Source organism: Anarhichas minor, unplaced genomic scaffold (assembly GCF_050575085.1).
Source record: "Anarhichas minor isolate MPS153535 unplaced genomic scaffold, ASM5057508v1 ptg000028l, whole genome shotgun sequence".
NCBI lineage: Eukaryota > Metazoa > Chordata > Actinopteri > Perciformes > Anarhichadidae > Anarhichas > Anarhichas minor.
Window position 1 is genome coordinate 863776 of NW_027466474.1, and position 27958 is coordinate 891733.

The following is a 27958-nucleotide window of genomic DNA, read 5'->3' on the forward strand; positions in this document are numbered from 1 at the left end:
AAGGTTTTTTTTTTCAGACCTGAAAGGAAAAGTTGATTAATAGCTCAGTCAATGAAAAAATAATGAATTCATCGCCCATTAAAGAAATAAGCGATGAGTTGGTTGCCAATTAATTTGAGTCACTTCTCAAGCAAAAAATGATTTCCTTTGTCTTATTAACTTAATGTTTTTGGGGTTTTAATTCAATAGACGAAATGATTAATAGATCATTCAAGAAAATAATCTGCAGAATAATCAAAATAATCATTTGTTGCAGTAATATAAAGCCATGATTAGTACTGTTGTTCTGCTGCTAGATGTCTCTTGTTCACCTAGTTGGTGAATTTTTAAAAATCTATTTTGCAGTCTGTCAATATTCTTTATTCCAAACCAGCAGATCCACATTGTTTGATTTCAACTTGCCAACTTTTAAATTGTATTGTATTTTGCGTCCTTGTTATGGCATTGCATTGTGTTTGTTTGAGATCTAATGTTAGTCTTGTCTGGGTCTCGCAGTTAATATGTTGATTTTTAATCTTAATAGAGCTGAAACACGATTTCCTTCTGCAAAAGCAGAGTGTGAAAACATCAACCCGTATAGAATATGTTATAGGTTTATGCTGCTTGTTTATTCAATGTGGTGTGAAAGATGTAGTCTCCTCAAATTGTCCCAAAATGGAGGTGAAAATGAGTCATGTGTGCAAGTGGAGTGCATCCAGTTGAGAACAATATGGCAACAATTAATCAGCAGAAGATAGGCTTTCCCATTTTTTGGATGGATACAGAATCCTTTGTCTGATCTCCTCACAGATTTGCTCGGGAAATGCAATTATAGCAGCCACTGGAGAAGCCCGTGCCACTACAACCATGTAGAGTGTTTTTTACTGCAACCATTTCCTCAAGTGATTGGGGAAGCGAGCTGTAAATGAATGGGGAGGCACATGAACAGTTCTCCGGCGAACACGTCAAATTTCTATGACCCCCGAGATGATGTACACAACACTTTCTGTGCAATTACTAATTCAAATCTATGTTGCTTGAGTCAGAGAAGTGACTCACAAAACTGGATAACGGTGATTTGTTGTTGTTTCTTCGAAAATAAATGGCTTGAAATCATTCAGCAGTCGTCTGAATGTTCAAAAGCTTCCCAGAGGTGGCTGGGGCCACTCTAACCAAGGTTTCATGTTGCCGCTACTCTCTACGACTGGCTCATACTGAAGGCACAAGCCATTCAAGACGCGACAGCAATTTGGATGGAGTGAATGACAACTCTGAAGGCCAGTTCAGTTCAAACACACACAGAAGAAAGATCGAAACTGGCATCTTCTTTTTTTTTTTAAAAGAGCGCCAAAACAACCTTTCAGAACAGATTAACAACGAAGTGCTGAGCAGAGACACATTTGGATGAGCGCATGTCTCTCCAGTGTCTCCATTTACCTCTTCCTTGTTGGTGATTTGTTTATATTATGCAGTTTGGGACATTATAGCCCACTGCGTTTTTACAGGGATCAAAGAGGATGATGACAGGAAGTGGCAGGTTGCTGCTGTTGTTTGCGATTGTAACAGCACTTCAAAGGTGCAAACGAACTGGCAGGCCAATAATTTGAAGCCATCAGGAGTGTTGCGATGGGGACTGCAGGCTGGGATTGCAAATGTATGCCATTGACTAGAGGCTGGGTAGGTTCATTAGTTTCTCAATATGCTGAAAAATGTCAGTGGTTGACAGTAGCTATGGTACTTATGCTGTGTATTCTTAAAGTCGGGATGAAAAGCCCCACATTTTTTTCCCCTTATTTTTTATATTAAAATCCAACCTTCTCTTCCTGTAAAACCAATCATGGTGCACTGTTGACCCACAGAGAATAATCACCAGACTGCAGTAACTCTTAACATCTACTCAGCTTCTTAGTGTTTTTCAGCTCATTGTTTTGGTTTTTGCAGCGCTTCTCAATACCCTTTTGGTTCAGTCTTGGCCTGCGGCAGTTTTCAACAAAAAAGCTCAAATGGATTCAAGATGTAATACTTTATTGCCGTTAAACGTAGTTGTTGCCTCAGAGTGCTCATGACGGAACAACAAACAGTCACAGCATAAAAAGTCAAGACACATAAGAAATAAAAACATGTAACCCCCTCTCCATAAACCTACCTGCTGTCTTTATGAAGTGTCGTGGCAATTTGTAATCGCACTCTGACAGCGAGGAACGAGACAAAAATCTCTTACAGTATTGTCGCACTATAAATGCTCAGAGCACGGCACACAGGATAAAGGTTACGTTTGAAATGTGCCCCCCAATGGGAAGCTGTTCTCTCTCTTTACACCTCGGCTTGGTCAGGTAGTATCTTGCATGTCTTTGTTCAGAAGACAAAGGGTTCATTAGCCTTCTAATCATCTTTTGATTACATCCAGGTGGGAAACAATGGCTCAGACTGGCACTTTTAAATACAAGGCCTTGGTTACCGAATGATAAAAATCGACCAATTGCATGTTTAAAATCGATGCTCGCGAAGCTTTACAGAAAATGAACTTATGGTGACTGATTGGTGAAGTTAATGTCTGTGTTGAACACAAATGTGTTTTAGAAATGCCAGTACTGGCACACTTCGCTGTGCACTGTGCCAAGGAAACATTTGTCAGTACTGAACTGTAGAACACCGCGCTGTCTGCGTCGAAGTTTGCAACAGTAGCATTTTACCTAGGTGTGAACACAATCTCTCTGGACAAACGAGGACGCCAAAGCTGTCCACACGTGAATAAATACAACAAAGTGTTTTGTCAGCAGGCTAATTGTCAAAGCAGCTTTTGAGAAGGAGTGTAATTGCTATGTAATCGGAGAGCTGTCAGAAAGGAGCCATCATCTGTATGATGATCTGCCATCTGTAGCAATGGGGGGGGGGAGAGAGAGAGAGAGAGAGAGAGAGATGGACAAACAGAATCTGCTTGTATTCACAGTGCATCTTCAGTAGGTTCAACTGAGTAAGCGTTATTTACAGATCATACATTTTAGATGAACGGCAGTCTTGGATATGCGTCAAATGTAGAGTTGATGAATGGCTGCTATATGGCTGAGTTAGGAGTGCATTTTGTACGGGCAAAAGGAATGATTTCTCTTTCTAAAATGCAATGATTATGTAATCCTTGAAATATTGGTTACGTCCATGGTTCCCCCTGCAGAGAAAGAGCTTGAAAGACATTTCTGTCTTTGATCAGATAGAAAGTCAGCAGAAGAGTGGGCCAGGCTGTGGGAGCAGTGGAGGTATGTGGCAGGAAATATGATGGAATTCACACAGCTTCCCTTTTTTATTTTTCTCTCAAAACCCCAAGCTACTGAAAATTGCCAACTCTCTTTGCAGAGTAAATCCCCATAAACTCACCAAGGGCAAGGTTGTTCAAATGGTCCTGAGTTCCAGAATCCCTCCCTCACACCCCATGAGAAGAAGCTGCTGTCTCTTTTTCTACTAAAGAATCCTGCGACTGCCTTCAACCAGGGGCCACAGCCGTGCTGGGGACAAAAGAAAACCGCGGCGGAGATGAGAATGAATTTATTGATTTGACATATAGAAACATCCTACCTGGTGCAAATGGCATGTTTTATCACGGAATTCATCCATTATTCATTTCATATAAAATCAAACAGGGATTTTTGCGTGATGGCTCTCTTTTTGTTTTACAATGTGTTTTTTCTGAAATTCAAACTTTGCCGAGCGGAGGCGCAACATTTGTTAATTACGACTATTCTTCTACAAAAATTTTAAAAAAGCATAGGTTGTAGCAGACAAGCTGTGGCCTCGTTGAGTTCGGGGATCTATTTTGATGGAATTCTTGTGATGCACACTGCAATTTTCCTATTGGTGAAGGGCAAGCCAGTCAAAGCAAATGCCCTTTCAATTCCATTAGCAGTTGAATCAGTCTCTTAATGGAGAGTAAAATGGCACAAGACCTTGTGCATTACTTACACAATGAATATGAAAAGGCTTTCACCAAGCTTGCAAAGCTTAGTGAGTGCAAAACGGCTTTTAATTGTGTCCCGACTCTGTGTTGGAGCATTATGCGCAGTACTCAAGGCTCGTCAATGCTTTAAAAAAAGCACGGGGTATTTTCAGAGGAGAACCTATTAGAACCTGAATCGGCCTAAACGTCAGAGTATCAAGAAGTGGCATCGAAAGGTTCAAGAAGAATATGGAGAAATGTGAACTCGGCTTGCAGACAGTGATAGCCTCTGACACAGTTATTTAAAATGGACTGAATTCTGTTAATGGACAAGCCCAAACAATTTTAGTATGTTTACTATATCTGTATATTCTGAGGATACTGCACTCTTGCTTCACTCATACAGCCCACTGCACTTTTCTCTTTTAAAGACTCTGTGTAATGAGTTAATGTTCAGATTAAAAACCTCTAAAAACAAAGCATTAAGAGCAACTAAAACAAAAATCTACTCAAGGAGGAGATTCTGTAAAAACACCAATGCTTCATAAAACATAATTTGATAGATATTGCAAGCATCATTAAGACGGGAATGAGTCTGTCATTGCAGCGTTGGCATGCGGTATTAATCACAAAGGTCCCTTTTAAAGCATGTTGCTGATGGAGATGATGATAAGCTGACGTTGAGGAATTATGCAAAGGCAGGCATCCGTCTTGATCTGATTTCAAAGCAAAACCCCATAAACCACACAGCTGTTTTATCTGCCTTCTCAGTCAGTGAGCCTGCACTTTAAAGGCCAGCTTAATTCCCTGTGTGCCTGATAGAAGACAATGCCAAGCTTTCTTAAAGGTTCATTGTTTAGTATGCGTATTCTTGTTTTTTTAAAACACACAATCCAGCATACGCACGTCAGTGGATAATCTAATTCAAAGTGCTGCGGTGCCAAAAAGCCCATATTTTTTAGTATGGTCGGCCCCCGTGGCTTTCAAACCTCCGACTCTGCCAGTGAAGCACACACAGAGCCACTGCACGGCTGGTGCTACATTTTACTCACATGGAATCACATTGAGGTTATCACTCAGACACACCGTGTGCAGGGAAATTGAATACATGCGAAACACTCAACTTCAAAAAAATAAAGTAACCGGCATACAGTCCAGACGCTCAAAAGTATTTGAACTGAAACATGGAGTTGTATATGAATTAAAATGTTAATTTAAATTCAAAAATTCAGGCTTGTGAAGTCAACACTTACTTGATTGGTTTCACAGATGACTCATAAACAAGTCTCCTTTTTAAAAAAAGCAACTATTGCAGCATTTGATCTTGACCTCACATAAATAAAGATTAAGGGAATGAGAGCATCCTTTAACTGAGAAAAAAAAACTTTTGCATAATTAATCGCTCAAAATCCACAGGAGTCCATTTTCAGATCTAGATGTTTAAAAGGGCATAACTTGGTGTTCAGTAATAACTCTGAGGTTTAAGTGACCGCTGTAGTTCCACCTCATGTGAGCTCTTATATTAGGAGGTGTGTGGGTGTATTTCTTGAACTGAAAGGTGAAGGAGAAGCCATTTTAAATCAGTTCTCACAGCTGTTGCTTCTTCTTCAGATATGGCGGATGCATTTACTAAACGTCGGGATATTTTTACGGCATTTTTATAAAAATAAAGCAAATAATAATTCCTTTTTGTCATTTGAAAAATATTAAAACAGCTTTTTATATAAAAACTGCCTTTTTTAACCCCTTTAGATCACATATTTTGTCCTACTGCGCAACTATTTAACAATATCCATCTCATCGATCTGCAACTTTGGCGACGATGGAGGTGTGTGTGGAGCCACAGTCCGCTGTTGCTCCGTATCATGCTAAATTCTAAGCCCGCCTCCTTTTTAGCAGTCCAATCAAATGGGAATGATTTTATTTGAATCCCTCTTGTAACTGTATTCGGCTCAAATACTCCTTTTCATTGGGGAACACTTCACAGTACAGAAGCTAAAAACCTCCGTTTCACTGGGGCTTCTGAGGATGAAGATGGAAATATTTCCCATTTTTCAGACCGACTGTACATTCTCAGTGTTAAAACATTGTATTCTCACACTTGTATTTAGTAATGTACACTTTGGTTTTGCTTCTTTAGCTTCACTCAAAGCCCAAACTGTATCACTGTTTCACTTCATCATTTTTAGGGATAACTCAAAAGCAGCATTTTGAGTGGAGGACCTTATTTCTACCCAAAGGCTTTGTGTGCTTTTTTGCAAAGTATGCACACAGTAGGTTTAATTCAGTTCATGGGGTTTTGTGTTCCCTTAGTTCATTGTGGGATTATGCAGTCAGATTTGCTGCATGTCAAATCCTATGCCGTTGAAGGTTTTTGGGGATTTTGTGTTTTGTGTTATGCTCAGCATGTGCTTTCACCAAAGTAGAAAAAAAAAAAAAAAAACAGGGTTTATTTCCTGTTGCAGTTCAGGCATGCCTTTTTTTTAACGTTGTCATCAGAAATTGACCATAAAGTCTTGATAGTGAGGGTGTTTGGACTTGGTGAAACTCATCTCTGTGCCGGCACTATTCCCATCAACCATGATGCACCTGAACCACATGTATTTTTATGTGTTTGAGGTTACTGTACAGAAAGCTGCATTTTCAGACTCTCAATGCAAGCAGTGCAGCAGCAGGACAGCCTGCAAACTAAACAAGGGCAATCAAGATGTTGGCTTGAACTATATGCCGATAGATCGATATGTAAACATGAAGATAAATGGATACCGATTTGTGCAATATCTGTCCTGTATCTTTATTTGTAATGCATAAAGAGAAGGCAGATTGTTTACCAGTATTGACTGTGTCATGTGTGGGTGTGATAATGAGAAGATGTTTCTACAGGAGAACAAAGACAGCTGTTTTATGTATTTTAAAATGAGAGGGGTCATTGTGTTTTTAAGAAGATGCTGCAGTTATTTCCCCTGAACTGTCATTTCATTAGAATACATGAATTGGATATTACCCTCTTGGTAACACTTTCTATGACGCTCATGTCTATAACCCATAATGAACCTACTTATAATGCATTCTAGTCTGCTGATAGCACTGTATAATTTACATGCACTTGTAAGTATACAAAATGCTTAATTACAATAATCACAACACATTGTGTAATGCTGGTAATTCACTGGTAATTTGTGTTTGCAAGGGTCTTAGGGTATTATAATTCCCATTGAGGTAATACATAATATAAACGTTTTATAATGCATTATAATCACTGTTGTAATGCATTGTAATGTGATTACAAGTTACTCTCAAGGGGTCCTTTCTTTGATTTAAGTAAAAAATATATGCTTATACATATACAATGTCAGCCAGTGACCAGCGATCATGACGTATTATGATACTTGACCTTATAAGTCATCATTAAATGTTTTAAAATGTGTTCTGTGTATTGTTATAAAGCCTAATAACTAGAATAATACACTGCTATAAGCAGATTAAAATGCATTATGCACTACAGACATGGGTGTCATAGAAAGTGTTACCAAGCCTTTTTATTTTTAGTTCTTGAGTGATAATGAAGAAAATTGACTTTTAAAAATAATCCTTTCTGCCTATCATTATTCCACTTACCTCCATGTTAGATCATTGTCTGTTTTTCAGAGCCCATCTGATTGTACGCTCTCCTTCACGCCCCCCGGCCCCCCCCCTCCCCATGACATTGAACCGTAGCGCTGGTGTGTGCTGATTGTATGAAAAATGCTTCTGATGTAAAGAAGCTCGTGGCTGCTGCGGGCTCATATGGAATAAGGCCCAGAGGTGAAGTAGAACCAGCCAGTGTTGGTGGATGATCCACATTTCTATCAGCCTATACTTAGCACTTTTCAAATGGGGCTCACAGTGTAGCCCAGGAGATGAGTGGCATGTCTTGTGCTCATCATCACAAAGTCATGGCGGCCTTATATTTTTCAAATGCAGATGTCATGGTTAATTCATGTGTTAGGCTTCAGAGCTGACTTTGAACGAGGTGATGTGGTTTAATGAGGGTATCATATTTGATTGGGTTTCATCAAAGTCTAATCGGAAATTAATTAATCTTAGATTGGCCCTCTGCACCGCCACCGTGCACTCTCGTCACTCCTGATTCTGCTCCACACTCATTCATCTTTCATCATTTGTCTTTCTGTCTGTCTATTTCTATACAGATGAAACAGAAGTTCCAAAAATGTATTATTTTATGAAAATAAGAAATAAATCCGTGGAAGTAATCGATCACGAAAATGATTGGTACAACCTGCCCCTACCAATCACCAATGTAACTTTATTACAGCGGCAACCGTCGGCTGCACTTAACTTGTGGAGAAGAGTTCTACTCTCGGCAATCATTCTTATTACAATCTTCCTTGTGCTATATTTCTGAAGTATTCCTCCATTTGAATGTGAGAGAAATAATCTACAGTCGTACCAATAGCCTGCTTGCACAGTCGCCTAAAGGTTTTTACCTCAAAGCGGTGGAAATGATTTCCGAGCTCTGAATGGCACACGTGTTTCCATATTTGCACTTTGGAACCAAATGCAAGGCTTGATTGCCTGAATTGAACAGCTTGTTTTATGCATAGAAGGATGCGGGGAAAAGCGAAAGCATGTAAGGACAAGGACAAAAATGGTATGGTTATTAAAGGCTCTGTTGAAAACAATGCCTGGTGTCCTTTCAATGAAGTTGTTCTGTCTAGCTATAAAGCGTAGAGCAGAGACAAGGCCTCTGTGCATGGTCGAGAAAGCAAAGGTTAAATCAAACAGATCCATAAAACTGACAGCGTTTGTATGCTATGAATTCAACTCCTTTAGGCTTTTTAAAAAACTACGCTGTCAATGCAAAAAACAACAGACGCAAGTCCCAGCTTTCGCAATCTTCTCCAAGCCTCTGTAAGGCAAGTAAGACGATACCCATTTGGGGCTTATTGGAGCAAATCAGAATTGTCAGCACTGTGGGTTTTTACCTTTTAAACAGGGAAGATGGATAGATAATCACCACATGCCATTCTGGGGGCCAATTACACAGCTTTGTGTGAAATTGGAAAACCTGTTCTCTCAGAGCTCTAATGGATGTTCTGGTCATTAGTTATTTGAGAGTCTTCTCTGGCTGTAATCAAACGTGAAACATTGCGTTAAGCGCCCATAAAAGAACAGCTGCCTCTCTAAGTGACCTTCTGTTTAAGAGAACCCAACTGTCAGCCGTGTGGCGTTTTGCGACAATTATTATGTGTGTTGCCATAAAAGCAGCTCTTATTTCCCTCCTTTCTGCAGTGGTTGCATCTCGTTTTTTATGTCTTGCTCTTGGTTGTATTTACTTTTCTGGGTCTGTTAGGTAGCTGTATGTTGTCATATCTTACATACAAGGCAGATGAATACTCTTACCCATCTGCTCTCTGTCAGTTATCTCTTTGGTGTAGTTTTAATCGGCAAAACAAACTACTGAAAGAATACACAAACTAATATGCCGATGTCTATTTCCCTCTGCTTCTCTCCAGGTGACCATCTATCCAGTCAGCAAGGCCCGCCCCCTCTCCCACCAGCCCCGCCCCCACACAAGCATCACCCGTCCATCACGTCGCTGAGCCGAAGCTCACTGGCCAATCAGAGGAGCCCGAGCCCGCCGCCCACAGCCGGCCTGGCGACCGACTTGCAGAGTACGGCGGAATGCGTCCAGCTGCAGGACAGCTGGGTCCTGGGCAGCAATGTGGCCCTGGAGAGCAGGTGAGCGACCCACAATGACCCACAACAGAGCGGGGAAATCCAACTCCAGGTGTTATTTTGAAGCCGCTTTCACTGACTCAGAAGAGAAAATGATGTGAAATAAATGAGCTGCTGTTGAAAACGTTTATTTTGATTGCAGTTCAGTGTCAGTACAACGTTGAGACTTTTGAAGTGTACTCTCAGACCTGTCCTATATTTGAATTTAATAAATTATACATTTGGAAAAAAGTGAAGGAACCAGTAGTTGTAACGGTATTTCACTCATTTAATTTGATAGCTTGTTTGCCTCATTTGGTGACCACAAACCTACTCGTGCTATCTGCTTAATCCACTGGACTGTTTGATGTGTTTTCCAGATATTGGCCCATATCCATAAAACTCACAGTCAGGGTTGACAGTGACTCACCCAGTCGTGATTGAACCAGCTGTGCTACCACCTTTATATTAATGCTCACAAACATTTATCATTTGTATGACCTGCAAAGGTTTCGGAAAAGCACACAATAAGTATCGCACATCTTGGCAGGATGAAGTTCAGGATTAGATAGCGTGACCATCAGCACATGTTAAACTCCAGCAGTGACATTTCTTGCCGTCTAAAGAGAAATGTTGTGAACTTAGCATATACTTAGCGTGTATGTGAAACACACCGGGAATTGACTTGGAAATTTGAATTGAAATGGCAAAAAAAGTAAACAATAAATCTTACCACCTGATGATTTTATTCATGTGTTAGTGCTACTCCTCCGCGAATAGGTGGATAATAAAATGATAATTCACTCCAGGATTTTAGGTATTTATGTTTAAGCCTATTTTAAGTTCTACACCTCATCAGGGTTAAATTACCATGACACAAATTGCGCATGGCATAATATGGTTCCCGCTGAGTTTGATAAACTTGTTCCATGTTTTCTCCTCTGTTGAGAATAATGTCGTCAAGTGTTCGTCGTCTTTTTGCTTTTTGTATGCGCCCACAATTAAGGGCTGATCACCAAATTAGATCGACCTACACTCAGAAGCAGAGTGCCTGATTAGAGGGAACTATGGGGATATCAGAGCGCTTGCCAGTTCAAATCAGAGAGGCTATTACTTATCAAGGTTAACTTGGTAAGGGGACGGTGTGTTGTATCAAAAATTGCTGCGCAAGATACTACTCTGTCACGAGAGCCTCTGCCAAGTTTCCCTCCTGAAACATACGTTACATTTCTCTTAATCAGGCGGCTCAAACTATCCTGGCTAATGAAGTGTGGTACATTGCGCTCTGACTCAGAAATGGCCTTGAGTAGATGATTGCATTCTACCCGGATATTTCCCTGGCACAGCGTCCCCTTTCAGAGGCGCAGATGATTGTAAACTTTGAATTCCGTCCGTGGCAGCATGGAGCAGCGACCTCTTATGATCTGACTGAATCAATTGCTATACATTGTGACAGTTTCACTTTCTGGGGAAGATGCAGTGATTGAATACTAACCGCGCGATGACCTTGAGCTGTCTTAGTCGTATCGACAAAACAATATGTGCACACCTATCATCAGCGGAGGCATAAATCACTATCACCACAGTGGACTCTAAATCAAGTGCTTGTCAGTGGGTGGGAACTAAGGGCTGCTGCGCACCGACCGGGCCAAGAGGGAAGACCCGGTTCACCACATAATTGCAGGTGTCAAGAAAACCACCAGGTTGGGAAATGTAAACTGAAACTCCAGAAAGTATTTATTAGGATGCCTTCAGGGGGGTTTAGGCTGGGACGGTCCTCGCACAGCACATACGTAGGTGGCCTCAGTTATGGCAGGAATGTGAATCTCTTTTTTTTAAACCTCAACATTGACAGTGATTATATTTCTCATGCAGCACAGTAGATGTGGTCAAAATGTGCAGATGGTAAATTATTCTCTACAAGACAGTTGATTAAAAAAAGTGTCAAATATAAATCACAATGTTATGATCTTTTTTTTATGCATTTCCTTTGACAAGACCTCCTTGAAAATATAGCACTCATTTGACAGCATTAGCTACTTTTACAGCAATTAGCAGCGAATGAATTATGTGTGTGTAACCTCCCATAAAAGTGCTAGTCTTCAAAGCACAAGTGTGCTAATTTGACTCAATACTAGCTTTCAATGTGAATAGCTTTCAGTGTTCTTTGAAATGAGTGAAGTGCTGCACGCAGTAACTACTATAACTACTGCTCATTATTATACGGTGAGGGAGTGAAGTCACCGATCTCACTGTGATCATACTGTCAAAGCCGTGTTAAGACACCGAGTTTGATTTTGGCTCATTTACTCTCGCAGTTTAAAAAACAGTCAGACAAATGAAGCCTTCTGTTACAGCTCAGGAAAAATAAAACAAACCTCAAGCGGTATGCAACTTGGACCCAGCTAGTGTATGGAACTAGAAAAGTGCCTCCGCCATGTAATTCTGCAACGACCACTGCTGTAATGTTTGATCTAGACCGCACATATCATTTTAATACATACAGCTGTCTGCCCCGGATGCCTGCAACTAAACTGCAGTTCACGTTTCCTCTATACAAAAACTGTCAGTCCTGCTGTGTGTTTAGTTCCGTTAGCTGTTAGCGTTTTTTAACCAAACCCACACCAGGACAGTGCTGCCCACCGGCTACGCTAACAGCTAACTAGCTCGCCTCTCTGTGCATCTTATCCGTTGTAGTCCGAGCGTGGCTCAGTTTATCATTTGCTAAGCGATAGTTATAGCTTACATGCATGAATGTTGATAAGATATGTTTTCACACAAAGTGTGAATCACTACAACCTCGAGAGCTCCTTGAGCACACCAGTGCATGAATGAGCTCTAAAAATATTAGGCTGATGGGTCCAGCATGCAAGATTAGCTGTGGACAGACAGACACAGAGATGCATGCACGCCCACCGATAACACCGAATGCATAATCTCCTGGCAAAGATAACAAAAACAATGAGTCCACTAGATCAGGAGAAGTCCTGCTATCTGTTATGATGAGAAATGCAGATATTACACTTCAGATAATTCAATGAAATCACTCTACTTCAGCTTTTGTTCTGCTTTATTCTTACTAAGTCCACTCCATTTAAAGGACTCAATGAGTTGGCAACAGAGCAGCAAATAATGCTTGCTGGTCGTTGCTATTCTCAAGTGTAGAGGAGACATGCGGATCTTTAAAGTATGTGGAGTACTTTTAATAAACCCCTCGGGTTTCCCTTACTAACCACTTGGCTTCACCGAAATAGTTTTTTGAGATATTTTCAATTATTCCATCGAATTTCATTATAAAATGAACTGCCATGTCCCTCAAGAGACCAATACACATATATGTTAATTATTCTTGAACAGTACTTAATCATATTTTCAAATGGAATACACCAGTATGTGTGAAATTAGTATTTGCGACGCCTTTATGATGCAAGCTATGAGATCTATAAGTGCTCCGCTGGATAAGATTCAGGAGTATGCTCTTACATATGTATGTCCTTTGGAGCCACTTGAGCATTTGTTTTTGTCACTTAGATCCAACGAGATTCAGCTAGAACAGTCGTTATGACATTTCAGAGTCTTCAGAGTCTTTTGAAGGCCTGCCCGGCCACACGTTGCAGTTATAAATGTGCTGTCAATCCCTGCTGGATTCACGTGTCAAGGGAGTCCTTTTGTGAAATGAAATTATGTCTCAGCTCCAACATCATCATGTGGTACAGTGTCCCACAGACGGTACAATTTTCCTGATGGAAAACGTGTTAGAATTGTTCTCGGGGGCAAAAAACGAATAGCAGATGTAATCCAAGTAGGCTTGTGTGTGTGTGTGTAGTTGTTTGTGTGGGATGCACGTATAAATCATGAGTCAGACAGTCATGCTTCACATCAGAGGATGAAAATTTTACTTTTTTTTTTTGTACACCAGCCACGGTGTCAGGATGTCACCAGGACTGATTAGTCATGTGTTAGCAAGCAGCCAACTGGCCTTTGGGAATAGAAGGGAGATTGCAGTGATGGCTGGTTACCTGCCAAGGTGGATGGTGGTGTAGACAAAGTGGTAATCCTCGAGACGTATTTCTTTCCTTTTTCTCGTGTGTTTTCCTTCTCATTTATTTTGCCAACATCTTTAGTGCCAAGAACACATTTCTGTGGTATTTCCAAAGTTCTGCAATATTTTCCTCTTATTTTAGGCTACTGTATAAACTGCTGCTGCTGGCAACATGAAGTGCATCTGGTCCAGATGGACTTTGCCAGCAAATGTAAAAGCTGTCGTGAACAGAGGATGGATAGTGAGGAGTAATCTGAATAGTTATTCTTACAACAAAAGATAATGACACGTTTGCTAAAATACATGTCACCACAATTTTCCCTCAAGACAAACCACAGAGTAACTGTCTCAGGCCCTCGAGCTATTCTCCAAAGACCATCTTAAATGTATGTACATTAGAGCTTAGCTCTACTTATGCCAAACCTAATCAAACCTGTTAAATATACAGTAATACATTCCATGTGCAAACAATCTGAGCGACTCAAGATGGCACCACGCTGATCTCCGTGGGCAGGACGACGACAGAAAAGCCTGCCGGCACTGAAATACCATCACATGGGTGCGGAGCTAGCTGTACCAGAATAGCACCTGCTAACAGGCCGCCCGCTGAGAGGGCAGGTGGCGATCTGGGCGAGATCGGCGGCGACGGCAGCGAGTGTGAACACGAGCCACCGCGACGCCCGCCACATCTGTAGCCTTTTTTTCTCTTTTTCTTTTCCCCGACCACGGATTGAAGAAGTCTGATTATTCAAGCTCTCACCTTGAAATGCTAATGCTAACACAGAACAGCAGCTAATAGGCAGATTACATATTCTGAGGGCTTCGATTCGCATTGTTTCTACTGTGCTCTCTCACCCTTCCAGCTGGAGCTTAGCCGTAGACAAATCCACCCACTCTCTGTTTAGTCTTTTGTCCTCTGTGAGGATGTTTTCAAATGTCATCCCGATGACAAGCAATGTTGTGAGAGCAGAGGAGGCCGGGCTGGCTGCTGCTTTTGTGTTGCAGGCTTCTCAATGGGACAGACAGGCGTGCACACAAACGCAGTGCGATCACACTGACACACACCCATTCATTTGCTCTCTTTCCCTCTCAGTCTCACACTCTCTTTGATTGTCTCTTTTCCTCCTCTGTCTCTCTCGCTCACTCAAAGCGCACCACATTGCTATCACTGGGGCTGGCTGGATTAGCATAGTAATGTGCCTTGTTGCATCACACTGGCTGTAATCAATTAGCCGGTCATCCAGCAGACATTTACACTGGTCCGCTGTTTGTTAATCATGTCCAACAGGATTTCATCTTTAGACCGCTTCAGTCTGCTCTGTAGAGAAAAAATAAAAGGCCGACATGGAAAACCATCAACATCAGAATTACATTAAACGCCGAGTGCAATAAATGTCCAACGCAGGAATTTGTCCCAGTGACGCTGCTACACACAGATTCTGACAGCTTTTAGTTTCACTCTACACTTTCTCGTACAAAGCTAAAGGGATATAAATGACTGAAATATAGCTGACTCTTTGCTTTGCAACCACCCACAGTGTGCCATATGTTTCTGGTAATGATATGTGAACTCTGATTGTTCAATCAACTGAATTGTGCAAATAAACTATTGCACAATTTGTTTACATATGTTTTTATTTTACATATTCATTATTACTGTTTTCCATTATTTAGTTTGGTCGTTAGTAAAATCATTCCCTCTGCATGTGACCTAGCACAGATGTGCCGCTGATGTTTTTAGTTTAGGTGTCTTTGACTCGGAGCCCATGAGAACATTATGTGCTTGTATCTTTGTATAAATTAGAGCTAGGTAGATTTGAGATCTTTTATTTACAGGCAAAACTGTCTCCACGTCATCTCTGCTACTTGCAAAGAGTAGCTAGTCACCTCCCTTTAATAAAGTATGCACACGCACGCACAGATGAACTCACAGGATCACATCCCTTTGTGTCTACCTCATCAGATTGCATCCACTTACACATAACTCTCGCTGACTACCCGTCTGCCTCAGACAAGTTTTGACCTCAATTCATACCCAACTGTGTATTACAGTGTCTGTGTCTGCTGCAGCAACGGTACATATTGTTCCAGATTGAAGAATCTGAACCTGTCCCAGGTTTGCAGACGCCCTGAGCATTGTCATTCCAGCAGTGACACACTGTAACCTTTAAATGGAATCTGTCCGTGACAGCACGTGTCAATCGGGGCATCAAAGAGCCAGACGATCCAAATCTGACATTTGTTCTTTTTAGACGAGCATTGATCACAGGAGGTTTTGGACCTGAGATATCCTCACAGGAGATAGGAAGTAGCTGAAATATGAGCAATGCATTATGGTGTAGGTTTATGATGTGTCCTTTGTAAAACAAAGCTGTTAAAACGATTTAACAAATATCTGATTACCGACTTCCCTGAGCTGTTTTTGGAGCACTAACATTGGAAAGTCTTCAAAGTCAACATTTAGTCCAACTAAAAGAACATTATAGTTAATGAAACTGTTTTCGGTTTGTTGGCCGACCGTTCCGATCAAATAATCAGGGGAACCGTGATTAGTAAGTGCCACTACATCGGATTTCAGTCCTTAACGGCTCATCTTCAGATTATGCACCCAATTAGCCGTTCTCAAGCTCTTTTAGCACAGATTCACAGTTGGGATTAAAACGCCTACACAATTTACATGGAGACTTCACAGATGCCACACAAATAATTGATGAGCAAACACTGCTTTATTAGTTTATTGGTGTATTTATATTGGCAACCCATTTCTCCTGGAATCTCTATGACCCCTTAAAACACTGTAAAAGGTTGTATACGACTTTTAGCTGTTTCTTACTTTTCCAAAAGGATATTGTAGCTCTTACCACCCACTTGTGTTACGTTAAAAGCAAGCACTTCACCCCCAACTGTTCCGGTTGAAAAACATATTGCTGTGGGGGTGCTGGGCAGGTACTCTCAGGTGTAATTTAGTGTGTTACTGGTGATGTGAAGGAGAGAAATAACAGCTGAGTGACCGTCAGCTAAATAATAGAGATTGTGTTGTACAAATTGTATATTCAATATTTTGTGTTTGTAATGTTAAGTATTATTAATCAGCACAAGTTGTATAATCAACTCCTAAAGTAGTCTTGTTGAAGAATTGAAGAGTTTTTAAACAAGATTTCTAATCTGAAAGAAAGTAGCTCCTCGACATTAATCTACAAAGTAGTAATATTGCTCGAGAATGCATTTTATTTTCATTTTTAGTGTTTGGAATGGAGTTGTGCAGTTCTGGAATGGAGGAGCATTTGCAATGCATGGTCAATCTGTCCAATTTCCCTGGTTGTCCCCATAAGCCTAGAGGCATTTGGGTATTAATCTCTAAGTAGTGGCAAGAGTGGCAACAAGGCTTAATTCATTTACTTAAGAGCTTTTCACGTGGGGTTTAAAAGTTAATAGGACAATCACTCTGTGGTGCATTTGATTAAACCCTCTTAATTACCCCAGGTATAATGGGCTATTAGCAAAGGCCCAGTTGTAAAAGGGCAAGTGGGAGATGATTGTTTTTATGAGGTACTTTTTGTTCACCTCTTCCAATGTCGGGAATAAACTGAATATGATAATTCAGCCCAGTTCCTCTTGCAGTGTGATACTCATGGAAGTTATTGTAGGGTACACTCTATTTTAGTGTTTTCTTTGGATATATGGCGATTTGAATTTAGATTATTGGACTTGCTTTGAGCCTTTGGGGACAGATTGGGGGCAGGAACCAATTTAGGGGGGTCTTTTATCCCGCTAAACATTTTACAAAGATGGACACATAAATTAAGCAGATCAGGGCTTTAACTTCCGGCGTGCTGTTTTCAACCATCACTTATTTTACCATTATTTACACAATGCCCTGTTTTTTTTCTTTTCCCCCTTCTGCAGGCACTTCCTTTTTAAGACGGGCACAGGAACGACACCTTTCTTTGGCGCAGCGGCCCCTGGATACACCATGGCGACGGGGACGGTTTACTCCACACCAGCGCGCCCTTTGCCCAGAAACAGCCTGTCCAGAGGGGCTTTCAAGTTCAAGAAGTCACCTAAGCACTGCTCCTGGAAGTGCACCGCCCTGATCGCTGTGGGGATAGCTGTGGTTCTGTCCATCATTCTCTGCTACTGCATTGGTAAGGACGAGGTTACGGGACATTATTGAGATTATCATATTTATAAACGATGCATATCAAACACTCATTTCCACAGTCAGACTTGTAGTGAGTCACACAAATTTGAATGTGCAGCTTGACGCAGAAGCGACTGCTTGAGACTTGACTCCCTAAAGTCTTGACTTCGCCCTTGACTGAGAGTTGATAGCAAAAACCTTCAAGTTTTGATTTGAGACTGCGTAACTAATAAAAGATATACAAGACCGCTTCAGTCAGTCCTGGCATATTTAATTATTAGACCTATGTGTTAAAGTGTCTCGGTCCCAGAAAGCAAAACACAATTAAAACACTTTCCAAAGGAAAATGTCAGAGCCATAAACCATGCCATTTTAATGGTCAGCATTCAGACCTAAAAGTCTTTTCATCTTGACTTGCAATTTGTTTATGAAGATTAATGGGTGGATGACTTGGACCGCCAAAGAGTTGACGCCTGATTTGGACCCACCCTAAAAGACTTAAAAGCTGCTCTGCTCATATCTCTCTCTCTGTCTCAATCGTACCTTCTCGCTTTTACCACACGTCTCCCCCCCCAACTCTTAATCTGTATGGTTGACAACACGTTGGCCTCATCAGTTCAAGGCCACACTTTTACCAGCCTTCAAACTTGCAGTCTACACCAGCTCCATGGTAGCAATTTTGTTATTTTAACTCTCTTTTCCTCCTCACATTGGTCCACTTCAGTCCCTGATCGTGTTTGGAAGCAGTTCCCAAGGTGAAAATCTCATCTGTAAACTACGCACATTACCAGATATTCTAGGCTGAACATCTGTACCGACTGGGGGCTTAGACCAGAACTTTCTCCTTGATTCTCTGGAGAGGCGATTTTAGGGAAAAATCTTCCAAGAAAATCCAAGCCTGACAAGATAATATTAGTTTTTCTAGGGGAGGACGGATGACTCTTTGTGTTAACGCTGTTAAATCTCAACAGTATGGTGTGTTTACATCTAAATAATCCAGCCAGACACAATTAACTATACAGCAAGGCTTTATCATGAATATTGCCACTGAATACTTGTTGTTAGTGTCTGTTGTGGAGGTGCAGCACAAGCTGTCACCCGGGTGCATGAAAAACAGCAATTCCTGTGCCAGAAGAAAGATATTTCTTTCAGTTTTAGGGAGAGAAAGCATGACTCCATTATCTGCGGTGGCATTAGACAATCTTCAGACATGTCAGTCAGTCAAACGGAACAAATGATAGACAAGTTGCTTGGAGTGAATGTAGCCAGCGGGCCTCTTAATCTGTATGAAGTTTGATCTCTGCCAGAAGTATTTCTATTTCACTGCCTTTTCCTTTCTGCAGAAATTGCACATGTCCTGATATGATTCAGCAACGTCTGTCTGACTAAGCTCTCAGTCAGATATGCAGACATGGCCCGAGTACAGTTTCCGACAAGGCAGTCCTGTCTGTTTCCCTTTGACAGGGGGCTGTGCATCATCTCCGCACTTCTGATCCCCAGTTCACAGAATGTATATGTCCTCAGGGGATGATGTGAAAACACAGGCAGGGCGTTTTGAATGTCCAGCACAGATGGCGACGTGAAAACGAAACACAAGTTGGGGAGCTGAAGTCCTATAACAGAGGAAACGGTGACAAACACTTTACAGAAGACCATGGTCCACAAAGCCTTTGTTCTGCTTCGACCAGATCTTGCTCATTCTTCTTATACACAAAATCCTTTTTTTTAACTTGGCCAGAAAGATAAACTAATGCTCATCCTCTCCCCCTTCTTTGGGCATTATTTCCTTTTTCCTTTTTTTACAGCATGTGTCGAACCTGACTTCTTGTTAACCTTTAGAATCTTGACCACAGCAATAAACCTGTTACAGATTCATGTCTCTTCATGCCGTCCCTTGTCATCCAAGCCCTTAATCTTTACACTCTGCTTCTCTCCCTGAGCGGATATATAAGTATTCATCCAGCATGGAGGCAGGGGAAATGTGACACAGTTATATAAGGAGAAATATGGGGTTGTTGGGAAGATCCTATAACCAGTGTTTTATTGGTGAATAGAAGGGGGAGTGCTCTCCTAGAGGAGAGGTCATAAATGTGCTATATCAATATTCACATTCCCTTTATTGACTAACTGTTCGGTTACTTGTTGTCGTTCATGATCTTATATCATAAAATTAGTATGGATATGCACATATAACTTAGTTGCTCCTCTGTGTGTCGGAAATCAGTTGCTATTTTTATTTGTACCTGCGCCTGTGACAGATCTACTCAGTTTACACAGGGAAAAGGAGCCATTTGTTCAGCTTTTGTCCCTAAACGTTGTAGCAGATTGGGTTCATTCACAACATTTTCATCTCAACAATCACCGACTTGTTTAATTGTAGACCTGTCGGATGTTTGGGAATTGTGTATTTGGCCCGATTCCAGAGTGTGTGCCTGGTGCTCCAGCTCATTTGGTGTGTGTGTGTGTTAAACAGATGCACCCCTCTACCACCTGCCTCAGGTGTCTGATAGTGTTTCCACCACTTCCTCTCTCTTTCATCCATCGCCAATTCTCCTGCCAGGTGCAATGACTCAAATAGATGACAATGTGCGCTCATGCTTTAATACTTTTCTACTGTCAGCCCGCGCAGTCCCATTAGTACAAAGACAAACTCAAAGACAAATACAGGCACACCTGCATCTGTTCTATGTTAGAATGGGACTGTGTTTGAAGTTCACTGTGCAATGTTTTAGTTTTTTTTCTGTGGCTCAGGTTAAGACTAATATTCCTTGTTTTAATTTAGAAACAAATAGTGAAATGTTTTTTTTATTGAATTAATTTGAAGAACAGCGTGTAGAACGGTCTCACAACTGGACCATGGCTCAGCAACAACAGCAGCTTCTGTAATTCAAATGAGGCAAACCTGCTGAAGTGAGGCTTTCCAGTTCCAGTTCTGCAAACTGGCCTGATTGGAAGAATTTCAGCTATTGTTCAGATACAGAGGGCGGCCAATCAGGACCGAGTCCAGCTTTGATGCTCTGATTGGATGCAGAAACAGCATGTGGATTCTTAGAAATGCACTTCAAATTGAACCGCACAAACAAAACCAAATGCGAAACATCATCACTGAGCATGTGTCATCGGAATGTTTATAAGGAGAATGCGAAAACGTCTTTTGTCGGACGTTTGCCTTTGAATGTCAGACATATATAGAGAATACATTGATTTAAAAAGGTCTTTAAATGAAGCAAGGGTTATTTTTTGTGTTGTCAGTTGCTTTGTAAAAGTGCTTCTCACAGATCTTAGGAAGTATTTAATTCCCTGTAGCCTTGTTCCACAAAAATGTAATTTATCAGAAAAGGGTGAAAATCAATTTGCGGTTAATCATGAAGGCTGGTTTATTAAAGTGATGGCCCTCGTGAAATTGTTGACATGGTGGGCAGTTTTGGTTTTAACAAGGCCATGCCAGTTACCAGAGCAGATTGGATTACCTCATCGGTGATGAGTAGAAAAGAAAAGAAGACTGCTTCCGATTCCAATCTAATACTACAAAAAAAAAAAAAATCTAGAAATCCCACCGAGACTTACAGAAGGAGACATGGAGCTTGCTTCAATTGCCACAGGACCAAGAAAACAAACAAATCCTTCTCTTGGTCGATCTTGTGTTAGAGATGTTGTCATTCCAATTGAGGTGGTAGGAGATACTATCCCAGAAAACAGGAACATCTTAGCCATGCTCTGAGCAATGCGGCTTATTTCGAGCAGTCCCCCGGGGATGTTTCTGGGGAGATGTGCAGGCAGGTTCCAGCATGAAACAATGTTTATCTCAATCATTTTGAGGCTGTTGAGCTCCAAGTTGTTGTTGGCACACCGTGACTCCAGATGGGTCACCTCTCTCCATGGCAAATGGACTAATTATCTTGGTGAGGTTGGCCATCAGAATGGCGTCCTCTGCATATTTTAGCAGGAAACACTTAAGAGGTTTTATACTCCTTCATGTTTTTAATGCCTTAGGTTGCTTAGCTGAATAATTCATTATTTATTTTGCCTATCAAGAAGAGATGCAATTTCATCTGTAGCATAATTAGCTCTGTGTTTTGCAGGTAATAACACGACCAAGAACCTTGTGAACAAGATGGGGAATTTGCTGTGAGCGCAGCCAGGAGGATTATCTCAGGCTTGTGTTGCATTTTTCCTGTTCAGATGTGTTTGTGCTTCTGTACACTAAATAGCATGTGGATGTCAGGGATCAAACAAACATGTTGTGAACTTACAAATTGAACCCCCCTTCGTCGGTGGAGGTGTTCCACAGGGCACATTTTCACTTCAGAGATAGCGGCTAGCTTTCTCAGCTTCTTGCTCGGGAAGAGAATTTCTCATGGGCCATAAATATTAATTGAACTGGCCTAGGCTGCAGGAATAACTTATGCAAATTCATAAATTGAGGGCTATTCACCTCAAAGCAATTTGTTGATGGGGTAAGTGGGGATTCAGGTCCTAGTGCAGTGAGAGCAGTGAAGAGGGGAAGGCTCTTGGAGGTTCTGTGGTGCTGTGTCTGAAACACAAGAGCCCACTGCCACACTCGGTCGAAAATTTGGGGACACCGGGAGATGTGAGTGCACAATGTTAAGCTGTGGAAAGTCTCTGCACTGATCGTATTAAATTAACTTGAGTCTACGATCAGGAAGCAAGCCAGTGGAGATGTTTTTTCGACTCTGACTTTTACTTCAGTGCCACCATGAGGCTGACATTTGTAGGTTTTAGTGGAATATCTCGACAGCTATTGGATGAAATTTGCTAGAAATATTCATTGTCCCTAGTGGATGAATTCTAATAACGTTGGTGGTGACTGACTTTTCATCTGGCGCCATCATTGGGTCAAAGTTTCAGTTTGACTCTTTGGTTTATCACCAAATAACTTGCAGAACTAAATGCCGTTTCCATCAGCCTCGTCTGTACTTTGTGTTTAGCAGTAATTAGCAAATGTCAGCATGATTACAGACTAAACTAACATGAACATGATGTTTGTCATCAGCTCAAACCACCACACAGCCCAAGTATAGCATCACAGGGCTGCTAGCATCAAAGCATTAAAAATACAAAAAGCGTATTGCACATTCAGCTATAAGGCAATAAGCCCTTTGTGTGAGAGCACCGTCTATCATTCAGTGTTTCATTTGATGAAGTGTGATGTCTTGTCTTCTGCCAGTCAGCTTAGAGAGCAATTTTTCTTCGTTTTCCAAAATACTTAATGCTAATTTTGTAAATACAGGTTTTGTTGAGTAAAAGATTATGCCACCTTTTATTCCTTAAGTAATACCATAACCTGCTCTAATTTCACGTTGTCAATCATTTGGCAACAGTAGGTGTCACTTTTGTTTCAGACAGAGGGTGTTTCACTTCGGGTTAACGCTCCATGTCCTCAGTTGATCCTTTCAATTTGGGCTACAGCACACAATGTTTTCTAAGGATTCTGGAGCCTTTCAGCAGCTTAAAGCCACCAACATGTTCATCTGAGAGATGAAGTTACATACACAGTGAGTCAATATGAATATAGGAGTTTTACATGCCAAGGTGACTGCACTCCGTTTTATGAACTAATAAGACTATGTTTTGCTAAGTGAGTGACGATTGTTGGCAGATTACGTTAAATTGCAGATTTTGTCTGTCTGTCTCATACTGACACTCATCTGAATGTGGTTGGAGATGGATGAAACCATGATATCAATAGCAACAGGAAATGGCGTTGATGGTGGAAAACAAAAAGAAACAAAAGTGTACAGATCTCACATTGGGAGGTACTGTCAAGACTAGTCCATTAAGAGAGAAAAGACTTGTCAAAGATATTGATGAACCAGTCAGCATTCATTTGTGTTGCTTGTGATGTGGCTGGTTTGCTTCACCTGCATCTGAAATGGATTCTGACACTCAAGAGTAATGCTGGCTGAATGTACTGTGTAACCAAACATTATCACTCACTGTTAAATCTGCATTATTTTATGGGAATTCAAGGCAGCGGAGCACCTGTTCATTTGATCCACCAAGGAGAGTGCTGTGTGTATCGATGCTAAGTGTATTCATCAGCAGGCTTTAACAAAACGCATGCCTTATTTCTTAACAAAGCACACATTGATACACTATCCATAATAGTATTCAATCTCTCTTTTGGTTTCCTTCACATTTGATATCCTCTCAGGCCCGACATCCACCCCTCAAGTTATTTGCTGCAGTCAATATCCATCCTGCAGCAAACGGAAAGTGTTGGAGAAAAGTTCCTCCCGCAGATCAAATGGTCGGAAATCAAGATGCTTCCTCAGCATGTTCTCCGGCTGGTGACTTTGAAGGAGATTGGCCCTCTCGCTGCGCTCACAGGAGCACCTCAGTTTCCAAAAAACAACAAGAACACAGTTTGATTGCATCCGATACTGACACAATAAAGCAGGTTGGCTGAATGAAAGCCAACAAGAGGAGTGTTGCAGCATCTTACCCTTTCACTTCCTCCTCCTGCTGTGACTGTCTGTCTCAATGAACTGCCTTGCCCCTTCTTAAAAGACTCTCGCTTTCTTTCTCTTCCTCCCATCTTATTCTTCCGCACACGTGTCTCCGCGTCCTTCCTGCTTTGTATTAGATATGGAGAGTTCCACACTTTTCCATTGTATCCGGTCTGCTTGTCTGAAGTGAGAGCTTCGTGTCAAAATAGAACTTCTGCTCCGTTTGATACAGTTGCCGTTTGTGTGCAGACACTGTGGCACATTAATGAACAGTGCTCCCCAAGGAAACATGATAGAGCAACAGGGTTCCTAAGTATTGATTGAAATGACTTTGTCTGGCCTCTATCAGTGCTGTGTTTACACACAAAAAACACCCGTTGCAGAGTAGCCTCAAAAAACTGAAACGTTGGAAGTTAAACTGTAGTGTTTTTTTCTTCCCGCATTGAATCCACCCATTGTGCTCTCCCACAGGTCTTTTGTTCCTAAGTGGCCTGATTGTTTTTGTGCAGCAATTTGCTTATTTGTTTATCCATTTCTAGAAGCCACGCAGCTTTTTTTTCTTCTTTTTTTGTGTATTTCACAGCAATGCACCTTTTCGGCCTCAATTGGCAGCTCCAAGAGTTGGACAACCAGCCGGCTTTTGAAAACGGAGGAGTTGGGAAGACGGGGCCCACTCAGTCGAGCATAGTGACAGCTCTGGCTGCTGACGGTGAGGAAAATAAAAGACTGACATCCCAATAAACCGCTAATTAACATTCAAATAACCCTTTACAGTTTTAATGCGCAAGAATGATGCTGTTTATTATTTTGTTGGCTTTGCATTCTGGCCAAGGTGATTAGCATTGCTTTTTAAATATTGTGCTATCAGGGTTATTTATTTATTTTCACAAAATAATAAACTCGGCACAAAGCAGGGTGGTGACCAGTTGTACGAAGTCTTGAAATGTGCAAATTAAATGAAAGGAAATAAAGCTGTGTATAATTAATGCTTTTTGAAATGAATTGCTCGCTTAAGAAAAGGTTAAAGAACACAAATTAATTAAATCAAGTAAAGGTTCAAATGACTATTAAGAAAGACAAATTGTGACAGCAAACCATTTGGCCTCGCGTATGATGCCCAGTCAGCCCTTACAGTTTATTGAGATCTTTCACCTTCTGAATATTAATTGACTTATTCCAGACAGATTTGTACTACGTAATCATAATCTTGGGCCATTGTGTATTCGACAACAAGCAGGCAGGGCGTCTCAGCTCACCTTTACAACAAAAGCCACCAAATTAATCTCAAAGCACATTGCAGTATTTAGAATGCACGGCCACGGAACCATTAATTGGGTTGAGTGGGCCAGGCAAAAGCTCAATTGTTTAAACTCTGCTAGATTTAAATCCTCATAAGTACTGCTAATTAAGATAGCATGAGGCAGGTTTTGGACTGTTTAAAGGCAATCAATAGCCGGCTATTATTCTCCCCAGAGGTAAACTTGGCCTCCAGTCTTCGCTTTGACTGAAGCTAAAGTGACAGGCAATGGCCTCATTACACACACACACAACACTGAGGGATGCAAATAACAGAGGCCTGGCACAAACAGATACACTCAAAGCGAACATATACACCGGTTGACACACTGAAACGCTTCTTACAAGAGGCGGGACTAAAGGTTGAGTTGGCAGGACAACTCTGCATCATCCACCGACTCCGAGTCATTGCCACAGTAAATTGTAAAGAGCACATGTGCGTTCCTTCTACAATAGAGCTTTTAACGGCAAGGACTTTAAAACGCTTTGCAGATTTTTCTTCTTAACAATGTAATCTGTTCATGTAATTGCACCTTGCAGACTGCAGTTTTTCATGTGAGCATGAGCGATATTAAAACTGGCCGGCTCTCCATCTTTGGCGCTTTAAGGACACAGTTTAAGGACATCATTCGCTAAATTGTTTTGATTTGCTGTTATTGCTCTGGGAAGGTAGCGCTCAGTGTATCTGACAGATTCCATTTAGACTTTATCTGAGATGAGGCCGTACTCTGAGTCATCAAGACCAGAGAAAAGATGGGAGATGTGGCCTGTTAGAGTCTTATAAAAGCCAATTATATCTGGTCTTTTTTTTTTTTGACCGTGAGCAGTGCATCATGGACCGCAGGGAACCATTACTTTTAATCCTGTCTTCTTTGGTCACTGCTCATTTGGAAAAGATATGACTGTCTTATTGTTAAGTCCCCGCTTGAATAAAGGAATAAGATAGCACTGGAAAGCAGAAGATAGAATGCAACATTTACTGATATCCAAACACACAATGGTATTTTAGATGTGAGGGTTTTATCTGATGGCATGAAAGGCTCTGTGATGACTTGATTTATACCATATCACCTTAACTGTGCTGTTTTGATTCTGTAACAAATGACATCATCTGAGCGGGTGGGGGTGTTTCTGTCCTCTAGGAAGGAGTAGCGTGCTCCATCAGGAGAACAACTCCATCGATACGGGACAGGTCGACATAGGGAAGAGGGTGGGTCAGAGTGTCCCACCTGGGGTGTTCTGGCGTTCTCAACTAAGCATGGAGCAACCACGCTTCCTAAAGTTCAACATCTCGGTACAGAAGAACGCTCTGGTCGGAGTCTATGGACGAAAGGGTCTCGCACCATCTCACACTCAGGTAAAGTTTTTTTAATTTATTTTTTTATCTATGAAACTGTCAGCTTGTGACTCTTTCGGGGGTTTTGTAGCTACATCCTCTCTTGGTCCTGTTTGACTAATGTTGGATTAACACTTTTGCTGTCTAGCTGACATTACTTGTGGGATAACCACTACAAGTGACCCTTTTCACATTAAACAAAGCCGTGTGATCAGATGTTAGTATAATAAATGGATTATTGCAGCTTTAAGGATCTAAAGAGGCCATTTCACTGCATCTTAAAGGGGACATATACAAATTGTCAGGTTCATACTTGTATTTTGGTTTTCTACAAAAACATGTTTACGTGCTTTAATGAAAAAAAAACAAGATTGTTTTTCTCATACTGTCTGTCTGAATATATTTAAATTCGTGACGTATGCATTTGCAAAATTAGAGCTTGTCACTAGTTGAGTTTCAGTTTTCTCGTCTCAGCTTCGATTTGCCTGTGTGGGCACGTCTTTCACTTCCACTAAATGTCTGCCATTTGCAAATGGAAGCGTTTCCAACATGTCTGATGTGTCACTTGAATGACATCTCTGGGCATCGTAATGTCCGACGTCTGGGTGATGGTGATGGAAGCACTCAGACAATGGCTATTTTCCACCACACTTGACTGCAAAAGCTCTTAGCTTCACCTCCTTGACATTCTCTCTCAGTAAAGATGGGCTTCACTCAAGTGGAGACAGTTAGGGCCACTCTGATGGAAGAAAGTCCAATGTGAGTGACAACAGGTGAGCTGGGTTGCATTTTCAAGGTGAAAAAAGGAAGCCCAACAAAAAATCAAAGACCAAAGGGTACTAATTAACAAGACCCTGCTCTTATGTCTCCAGCAATTGTTGCACAGACACTCAAGCTTGTCAATGCTGGACACTGTGTCCATTGTGACCACCTCTAAATCACATACTGTTCAGGGATCAGGGGCACGAATCAATGCATTTACTTAACTGAGCATGAAAGACCCCAATGAGAGCTATCGACTGTTCGTCGCATTCACAGCTTGGAAGAC

At 41.3% G+C, this 27958-nt stretch overlaps 1 protein-coding gene across 5 annotated transcripts in view; it reads left to right on the forward strand.

The window, feature by feature from the left end:
• Nucleotides 1-27958, forward strand: part of LOC142962918 (teneurin-3) — a 121525-nt gene that overhangs the window by 39488 nt on the left and 54079 nt on the right. For all 5 annotated transcript variants that reach the window (XM_076103601.1, XM_076103602.1, XM_076103603.1 and 2 more), the window contains 4 exons: nucleotides 9440-9649; nucleotides 17574-17812; nucleotides 24862-24987; nucleotides 26717-26931. In XM_076103601.1, coding sequence (XP_075959716.1) covers nucleotides 9440-9649; nucleotides 17574-17812; nucleotides 24862-24987; nucleotides 26717-26931 — 790 coding nt within the window. The remainder of the gene's footprint in view (nucleotides 1-9439; nucleotides 9650-17573; nucleotides 17813-24861; nucleotides 24988-26716; nucleotides 26932-27958) is intronic.